The following is a 10,252-nucleotide window of genomic DNA, read 5'->3' as shown; positions in this document are numbered from 1 at the left end:
AAGTTCTACATGCTCAATAAATTTTTTGGACAATGTTCTGAAAATCTTTATAAGTCCATGAAAGTCCTATTTGAGAGCCTTCTGATGATTTTCAAGACGCACGTTTTGCTTGAAAAAGTACGTCTGAGCAGTTCCAGACGAAACAGCAAAAATAAATTGAATCAACCTTCTCTTCTTACCGATAGCCATGGTGTGCATGGGCGTACTTAGGTTCGGCGTGAAAAGGGCCTATAATATTTTACTTACAAAAATTGATAGCTCTTTTTCATTTGTTACGCTAGAATTGTTTGTTATTGGCAATAATTCATATTTGTTCAGAAATTCGGCCATTTTAAATCTTTATTTGCAATTTTATTTTGAAAAATAAATAAGTTCAAATTGTATTGATTGTAAGTGTAAGTTTAACAAAAAACATATCTTTTTTTGAACGTAATTTGAAGTTAATAGTTTCAAATGATTAATTGAAATTTTGTAATTGTCAAATGTCAGTATTTGTTGTTGAGAAAATAAATCATATCTCGTGATCGTTAAGTTATATCGGTGTACTTTATTCGCGACAAAAACTTGCATAGTTCTAGTTTTAAAAGTGCCTTGAGGACGGTGAAAGGAATATTAAATTAATTAAATGAAAGGCTTAGAGCTAAAACCTTAATTTTCACTAACATCCTTAGTAAAATCTGAAAAAAATACTCTAAAACGAGAACGATAAGAGATAGGAAATAAAAAAAAGTTTCTTGTGCAAAGTAATTAACTAAATTGGACTAAATTTTCAGATGAATTATTTTAAATACCAATACAAATAAAAATTAGCTTCAAATTAACCCAGCTACAACTATGTCTAAAAACATGTGTTGATTTAATGAAACAATAAAGTTAGTTACTGACCACTGTTACTGTGCACAATAACCAAAAAAGGGACTGTTCAAACACAACAGTACTATGACCACTATCCTGCTGAATTTTCGTCCTGGGCCACTGTGCAGTGTTTTGTGAAACATTATGAATCGGGCTGAGTCAAGTTTGCCTATCAGCAAAATAAATCACTTATCAAAACTAAGTGGATTTCAAGGTAACAGCTGAAGATTTTTTTGAATTCACCATACAATCCATTTGTATTTTTTTTTAATGAAACGCCTTTTTTCTGTTTTTTTAAAGTATACTTATAGCACAATTATTCATATTGTATAAGTGTGAAACACATTGGGCGTTAATTATTTAACAAAAATAGAATACTTACCATTTATTCTATAGGAGATAATGTAAAAAGCTGCAGAAATGACAACAACTTGAATTTTATGTGGACGTATTTTGAAAAAATGCGTTGTTGTTGTACTTTATTTGCAAGTGATTTAGACACATGATTTGCTAAATAAACATGTGATTTTTAACCATGTTGGTAATTTCAATGGTAGCAAACGATGATGATGAATAGGCAATGCTTGCCACCACACATGTTGACGGACTGTCTTGTTTGTTCCGATCATCCGTTAGCACCCCGAGGGTAAACGTTTGGTGCTCAGCTCACACTCCATCAGAGCGTCGTCGAGTAAATATGCACATGGATGCATCAGCCGGAATTGATGCTCTCATCAGCGCCAGGTTTATCTTGAATACTTCGAGATGATGGGGCGAGGCATATGGGATAAATCTGTGTAAACATGGTAGCGGTCTTCTTATCTAATCTGACGCTAAATTCCTTCTCCACATCTTTTCCGTGGCGTAGCATTCTGTCTCTAGTGTTTCAGCTCGTGCGGATGAGAGCACTTTTGCCCGTATCGACTCGCCATGTATTTGGCAGGGGCACGCCTGTTGCTGAAATGTAATTTCTCATTTAATTACAAGTCAGCAGAAAAATGTGCGCTCTCTGCACTTTGCAGCCTTTACACGGTTACGGTGGGCGATAAATTACCCAGTAAGTCTCGTCTAAGTTGGCCCTTTGGCTGTCGAGTATTCGATGATGCAAGTGAATGACGGCAAGGAAGATATCTCTATGATGGTGTTCCTGGTAACTACACAGTGCGCTCTGGGTTTATTTTGTATGCATGAAATATCAGATTTCTTTTCCATTCGGCTTTGGATGGACTTAAATAGCTGTGTTCCCAATCAGAATATCATTTCTCACTTTTTTCAGCTAAACTTGCATTGCAATTTTTTTTTTAAATTAAATTTTATTATGAATTCAAAAAAAAAAAAGAGATATTTTGCTATTTGCATAGTGGTGCAATTTGTTTTACTTGGAAACCATTAGAATAAGAATGTGAAAATTAGCTTTGCAACCTCACGTACAAACCATATGACGCAACCGCAAAACAATGTTGAGCTCTTTTTTCTCCATTGGCTTGGAATTTGTTTAATTTTGTCAGCGAGGAGACAACCAAACTTAAGTCACCTCCATCGAATCACTCGTTATGATCTATGATTGATCAGTTTGATCTTCATCAACATTGGGTGGCTCAGGAGTTCAAAAAATGCGTCATGAATTTCGAATCAATCTTGATTCACCGACCTACACGATTGAACCACACGCAGCCGGTCAAGAGCAATCATCCATGCAAGATTGTATCATTCAACATGCATACATGGCTTCGAGGCGGTCCGTCAATTGGCAGTAATAGCTCACTCTTATTAAATCACTTCTTTATAGATCTTTATATCTAATATGTATATTCTGAGCACGGGTTGGTGCTTTAGCAGCTTGAGAACAATAATTGAATGGAATTTAGAAGCGCGATGCAGTAATTTCTAAAAATAATTTCCATGTGATTTTTACGCGAAATAAAAATCTTGTTGCCAATTCATTGGATAGCGAGGCTACTGTGATCAACGAATCATGGTGAAAATTACGTAAAATGTCCCTTACTATTTTGCTAGTATGTAACGAAGGAAAACGGTACACTAGTTATTTATTAATTCAGAGAAACATTATTTGCATTTGGCTCCAGATTATCAATTTTAATACCGCAGCATGCTGCTGTCAGTTGCGTCGTAATGTTTTCCCTGAAATGACAATATATGTGTCTCATGTTTTGAATATGATAGGGGAAATGGATGTAATGTGGGCCTTAATGCCCCTAATAATAAATTTCATAAAATTTGTGGCATGTCAATGTTAAATTAATGTCTACCATCTATTTTCTTAAGAAATTTCCATCCCAGGATTTCTTCAGAGTAAATTTCAAAATTTCCCAACATTTCAATTGCTGGGATTCTTTGTGCAATTCCCTTGATATTTTCCCCTCCACAATTATAGAATTTCGCTGCAGAACACTCTAAATATTAGCGGCGCCGGTGGTGTAGTGGTAAGCTCTCACCCCAGCAGGCCTGGGTTCAATCCTAGTCAGTGCCGCCGGGATTTTCTGAGGCATAACATCTCTGATCACGCCTTCCTTCGGAAGGGAAGTAAAGCCGTTGGTCCACGGTTCATTCGACGGAAAACAAATCAAGGAAAAAACATTAATGCTTCTCACCAAAGAAATCTTGGCATTAATTTTACAATTATCTTCGATTTTTTAAAAATTCCTGCAAAAATTTGCAAAGTTATTTATCTACAAAGTTTTTATTAACGCCTCCTTGAATTATTCGACCCAATTTTTTCAAAATTTTCGTCAGAATTTCCTTGGAGTTCTTATCCAATTATGTTCATAAATATACCTTAAATTATCATCCTTGAATTCCCCCAGAGATCATTTAATTTTTTCATGGCTGGTGATTTTAATATTAATAGACGTGATAACGATAATTCGAATCATTTGAAGCGTTTAGCTGAGTTTTTCAATTTAATGTAAACGGTAAATGAGTATACGCATATTTACAGGTACAGTAGAACTTTAATTGACCACGTTTATTCCAATGTTTATTCCATTTGTTCAGTTACGGATACTGAATTGAAAATAACCGATCATGAGTCCTTAGTGATTAATGTAGTAGATAATATCAATAACAACGATGAACTAGTAAAATTGAAGTGCTGGAGGAAATATTCGAAACAGGCTGACAGTCTTGTTGAGAGGAGCGTAGGCTTTCCATTCGCGACCAGGAAATTAGATGAATCTACAGTTGTTCTTAATAACGCTTTGAAAACGTGTACCAATTAACTAGTTGAGCAAAAGTTTGTTTCTTTGAAAGACTCGATTTGGTACAATTTGGATCTTTTGCGCCTTAAACGGAAAAGGGACAAATGGTACAAAAAGTTTTGCAGATCAAATAATGACAATCATTGGAGTAGGTACAAAAATGCGCGTAATAAGTATTCACAATCGATAAAGAAAAGTCGTTGTGAATATTTACAAAGGAAGATTGTCCATAACTTTTAATGGCACATTAGAACAGTCAGAACATCTGCATCTAAGTTTAAATTGGTCGATGAACCTGACGAAATAAAACAGCCAGTTAATAGTAGTTGTAGATTTGAAGGTTTTCACCCAATAACATTAGATGAACTTGGAGTAATTTGTTTTTCAATAGTTTCCTATTGGCTGGGGTAGATAATATTAATGCTAGAGTTATTCAAGATTGCTTTCATGGCATTGGCCACATCTTGCTGGACCTTATTAATGAATCATTGCAAAATGGACATGTGCCACAAATTTGGAAGGAATCCTTAGTGGTTCCTATTGAAAAAGTTGCTGGAACGATTAAAGCCGAAGAGTTTCGTCCCATCAACATGTTGCACACATTAGAGAAATTTTTAGAACTTGTTGTTAAAAACCAGCTGTTGGAGTATGTAAATAGTAATAGTTTGTTGATACCAGAACAATCAGGATATCGGGAAGGTCATTCTTGTGAAACCGCGATGAATTTTGAATTAGCGAAGTGAAAAAATAACTTGGAGTGTAAAGATACAATTCTTGCTGTTTTGTTGGATCTAAAACGCGATCTTATTGTTAAGATCAATCAAGCGCTTTGGAATTACGAGTACTGTATATAAATGGTTTGAAAGCTATTTGTCTGACAAAACTCAACGGACTGCTTTTAATGATTCTGTTTGCAGTCCCGTGGGAAATAACCTTGGAGTGCGGCAGGGAAGTGTATTAAGGCCCCTGTTATTTATTATGTATATTAATGACTTGCGACGTGTTTTACGATTTTGCGACATTAATCTTTTTGCAGATGATACTGTGTTATTCATTGCAGTTAAGGACTTAGATGATGCCGTTTTACACTTGAATGATGATTTGCGTTTTCTAAGTACACAACTAAAAAAAGTAGTGTAAATTTCCGTTACTATGATGCACATAAATGGAGCGTCATAAATCATACAGGTTTAGATTATAGATCGTGTAAATTTATGAGACATATCATGGAATATTCCCCATATTGTATGCAACTGTCCACTTTTGTTTGCAACATTTCTTGGAAGCTGCTAGTTTACGTGAAAAGGAAATTTACATGTATGAATGTTTGCATGCATGGATGTTTACATCGCCAGTAAAATTCAGAATTTTTTGGTGTGTAGATGGTTGAATTATAAGCAGTTGAAATTGAATACAAGTAAAACTAAATTTATGGTAATTTCGCGGAATCGAGTAAATGAGAACGTCTCTTTTGTAATAAGGCTATTGATTGCGTTGGGGGAGATTAAATATCTTGGTGTGAGTATTGATGACTTAAATTCAACTCTCACATGGACTGTGTAATCAAGAAAATAGCCAAGAAGCATGGAATTCTATGTCGACTGAAAACTATTGCCAGATTTAACTATTGCCAGTAAAATACAACTATACAAATCAATCATCTATCCTCATCTAGACTACAAATGACCCAAGCCACCTTCAGATATTTTTTTTTGTGATTCCGAAACCGACAATTTAAATGATATATATCTTCAAAACATTCTGGAGGGAGACCTCGATTATTCTGGAAGGGACCTAGATAATTCTAGAGGGGAGCAAGCATCCTAGGCACCCCCATATGCAACGCCAATGTGAATGCTCTTCCAAGGTCTCTAGGAACTCTTCTCGGAATTCCCTTGAAACACTCCTAATAATTGCCTAACAATTTCTTTTGAACTATCCTTATAATTCTCGGCAACCAGTATTGAATCGATTGTCGTTGAGGGACCGTCCAGAATGGTTCCTTTTCCCTGCCAAGGTAAATAATAAAAAATAAATCATTTGTATGTTTCTTTCTTTCTAATAATCAATCATTTTTTATATTTATTTTCAGAGTCAGTGGAAACAACCAGTTCTGAATCGATCGTTACTATCTAAAACGCACCTTTGTCGGACGAAAATTGATTCCTTATACAACTTAAGGATAAATATAAAGAAACAAGAGTCAGCAATGAGCAATACAGGATTTTAACCACACTTCCCAAAAGTTGGTCTACGTATAGAATTATGAAGGAGTTCAATGTTTCCCAACATATGGCCAACCAAGCAAAAGCACTGCAGCAAGAGAAAGGAATAATGTCGGTGCCTGTAAAGAGGTTAAGCAGAGCTTCATTAGGAGAACAAACGATAATGCTTGTTCGTGATTTTTACAATAGTGACGATATAAGTCGTGTTTGTCCGGGGAAAAGAGATTATTTAATATCTAAAAAAGATGAAGGCGGAATCAACGTAAAAAGAAGATTAGTTTTGTGTAACTTGCAGGAGGCATACTCCATCTTTAACAATAACATATCCTGATATTAAAATAGGATTTTCCATGCTCGCCAGTAACCGTCCGAAACACTGCATTTTGGCAGGGACAAGTGGCACGCATACCGTATGCGTTTGTATATATCATCAGAACGTTAACTTATTTTTAAAACACTACAAAGCAGACAATCACTCCCAGATGGTGTTGATTCTTATCACGATTTGTTTACAAAAATAATTTGTCAAAATCCAAGTGAACAATGCTGGCTGCAGTGTTGCGAAAATTGTTCAGAAACGCAAACTTTGGCCACAGAACTAATGACTATTCTTAGTAACGGACATGTTGAATCAATACAATTCAAACAATGGCGTCAAATAGAGAGATGCATTATGGACTTAGTTGAAATGGACGCACAGGAATTTATTGATACTTTTTTAGAAAAATTATTCAATTTATTGCCGCATAACTTTATAGCTGAGCAACAGGCAAATTACTTGAAACACGTCAAAATCAATTTGAAAGCTACAGAATGCATCATAATCTGTGATTTTTCGGAGAATTATTCTTTCGTTGTGCATGATGCAGTTCAAGGCTTTCATGCTATTTATTTTTATTTATTTATTTATTTATTTATTCCTTCGTCTTCGATATACTCGTTCAGACTGCAACTTAATCTAAATTTCTAATTCTAGTACTAAACACATTTTTGCTAATGTTAAAGTCAAACTGATCATAAACAGTGTTGAAAGCACGTATACAGGTACTCAGAGGGTTGTTATGTCCATAGCTTGTTCTGTGATGAGGTACGTAAAGCGCAGCGTGAGTTCGAAGTGAACGAGATGGAGCGTTGAAGTTGACAAGCTGACGCAGCGCAGGGCAGTCGATGCGATCCGTAAGAATGTCGAAGATGAAGATACGCTGCAATTTCAGGCGTCTGGCAGACAGCGTTTCCAAGTCAAGTAATAAGCAGCGTGAGGTATATGGAGGCAGGTGTGTTTCATTGTTCCATGGTAGGTGGCGGAGAGCAAACCGAACGAAGTATTTCTGAACTCGTTCTAATTTGCTGGCTAGTGTAGATTGATACGGTGTCCAAACAGGTGCGGCGTATTCAAGTATGCTTCGTACCAATGAGCAAAATAACGCCTTCAAAGCATAAGCGTCGGTGATGAAGGCTGCATGGCGTCGAATGTATCCTAGGATAGCAAAGGCCTTTGCAGCTGTTGTAGAGATTTGTTCGTTGAATCTCAGTTTGCTGTCCAATATAACACCTAAGTCACGAATAGAATCTACACGTTCCAGGGTAGAGGGCCCGATCTTATAGCTGTATTTCAACACAGTGCGGCAACGTGTAAATGAAATCGCTTTACATTTTTTTATGTTAACGTTCATCCCGTTCTCTTCGCACCATTTCAACAATTCGTCAATGTCGTTTTGTATGGCAGCACAGTCCAAGACCGATGCAATTACCCTGAATAGTTTAAAATCGTCTGCGAAGAAAGATTTGCCAGACGATAAGCGGAGACCAAGGTCATTGATGTACAGAATGAAAATAAGTGGTCCTAGCACACTTCCTTGAGGTACTCCAGAGGTTACGTCGAAAACTGATGACTCTTCAGTCTCGATTTGAACAAAAGCTTTGCGATTTGTTAGATAAGATTTGAGCCACTCAATGATCCAAATCGGGAAGCCCATGTGCAGAAGTTTCTCAGTGATATGGATGTGTGGTACGGTGTCAAATGCTCGTCCACGTCCACGTAGACTGAGTCAACCTGACTACGAGCCTCGACTTCGTGGAACAGAGTGTTTGTGTAGCACATCAAATTGGTCGTTGTTGATCGCCGTTCCACGAAACCATGCTGGAACTCGCATATTAACGGTCTAGATGCATTGTACAAAAACTGGTGCACCAGTTTCTCGAAAACCTTACCGAGGCAGCAAAGTATCGAAATGCCTCTGTAATTTTCTACTCGATTTAGATTGCCAGTTTTGTGGATTGGCACCATTTTAGCAGTTTTCCACATGGTTGGAAATTCACCTTTTGATAGCGATTGGTTAAATATCAAGGTTACGGGCGTCACCAGTTTTAATGCACAAGCTTTGATAATGGAAGGAGGCAATCCGTCTACACCTGCTCCCTTCGAAACATCCAGGTCGTTCAATAATTTCAGTACCTCCTCTGGAGAGATACATACAGTAGGCAGGTTCACGTCGTACGATGGCACTCGCTGGAAACTTCCGGGGAAGAGGAATCGGTGGAGAAGTACTGAACACACTTTTGAGAAAGTCAGCGAATAGAGTTGCAGATTCACTAGGTGTTGCAGCTGTCACTCCTTCATATTCGACATTGCAGGGAATGCGTTTGTTTGCTTTGCTGTCCCTGACGAACTTCCAGAACGATGCGGGGTTCTGCTTCAAGTTTGACTGGAGATTGTTGACTTATGCTTCATAGGTCGATGCAAGGAGTTCGTTGTAGCTGCTTTCGATGTTACGGAGGTTGTTCTTGTTCTCGTCTGATCTCACACTGAAAAAACGATTACGAGCCTTACGAAGCCTGTTGCGTTGTTGACGTAATTCCCCTGTCCACCAGGGTTTTCTGTTTACCGCGTTGGAAGTGCAGTGACGGCGAGGAACAACCTTGTCAAAGATCATGTGCAGTTTATCATAGAAAACGGACACAGTTTCGTCTATCGAGGGTCGATTCAACAGTGAGAGCCAATCAACAGCCGAAAGTTCGTTATTCACTAGGTTTACGTCACATCTTCTGAAGTCTAGATAGGTTACACCCATTTGAGCGCTGGCATGATTCCTCGTAGTGTAATGAGTATCGAGTCGTAGGAGAAATGGCTTGTGATGGGGGTCAATTTTCAGGAGCGGAACTGGAGGGTCAATTAGCTCAATATAGTCCGGAGCGTTAGCGAATGCAAGATCGAGAGTCCTGCCATTGACGTTCACTAAAGAGTTGATCTGAACCAAACCCCATGCAAATATCGGCTCGGTAAGCGCAAGTTCTTGTTCTGTTGAGGCGTTTGATGGTAAATGACCATTGATATCGCCATCGAAGCGCCAGCAGAGTCCGGGAAGATTATAGTCGCCTAACGCTAGAACAACGTCATCGTCTTGAAGTTTATCGCAAACCTTTCGGATTGCGTCGGCGTGAGCAGAGTACATTTCAGGACTGGAATTTGGTCGAAGGTATATTCCAAAGACGTATACCGAACGGTTTTTTAGTTGTAACCGCACAACGGTCTGCTCAAGCTGCTCACAGTCGGCCACTGATACTGCGCAGCACTGATGACTCGTTTTGACGGCGATTAGTACACCACCACCCCTCGATAGTTGGCTCGTAAGTTCACTACGATCGCATCTGAAAATTGCATAATTGCAATTTATTTTAAAGACGAAGAATCGAACGAGTGCCGAGTGGAATTTTTTCGCAACTTGTTATGGAAAGGGGCCTTGTGATGCTTTGGGAGAAGTTTGCAAGGCCACCATATAACAACGGGCCAAGAACTTTATTCATGGGCTATTTCTAAGCCAGATTCAAAAATACACTATCAGTTTTTTTTCGGAATTCGATTACAATAAAATGGAAAGACAATTGTAAAACCGTTAAATACGTGTGAACCAAATTTCAGGGACACAGTCATTCCATAGTTTTAAACCTCAAAAG

General features: G+C 37.9%; 1 protein-coding gene across 1 annotated transcript; it reads right to left on the bottom strand.

Annotated features, from left to right (window-relative positions):
• Positions 1 to 8,228: 8,228 nt before the first annotated feature.
• Positions 8,229 to 8,585, bottom strand: LOC135714035 (uncharacterized). The gene has a single exon (XM_065237297.1). The coding sequence runs from the start codon at positions 8,583 to 8,585 to the stop codon at positions 8,229 to 8,231; it is 357 nt and encodes a 118-aa protein (XP_065093369.1).
• Between the last annotated feature and the right edge of the window lie 1,667 nt (positions 8,586 to 10,252).

The sequence above is a fragment of the Ochlerotatus camptorhynchus genome, unplaced genomic scaffold, assembly GCF_037179485.1.
Source record: "Ochlerotatus camptorhynchus isolate MF236.1 unplaced genomic scaffold, CSIRO-AGI_Acam_v1.1 ptg000600l, whole genome shotgun sequence".
Taxonomy (NCBI): Eukaryota; Metazoa; Arthropoda; class Insecta; order Diptera; family Culicidae; genus Ochlerotatus; species Ochlerotatus camptorhynchus.
Note: the sequence above shows the minus strand (reverse complement) of the source record. Positions and strands in the feature narration are given on the sequence as shown.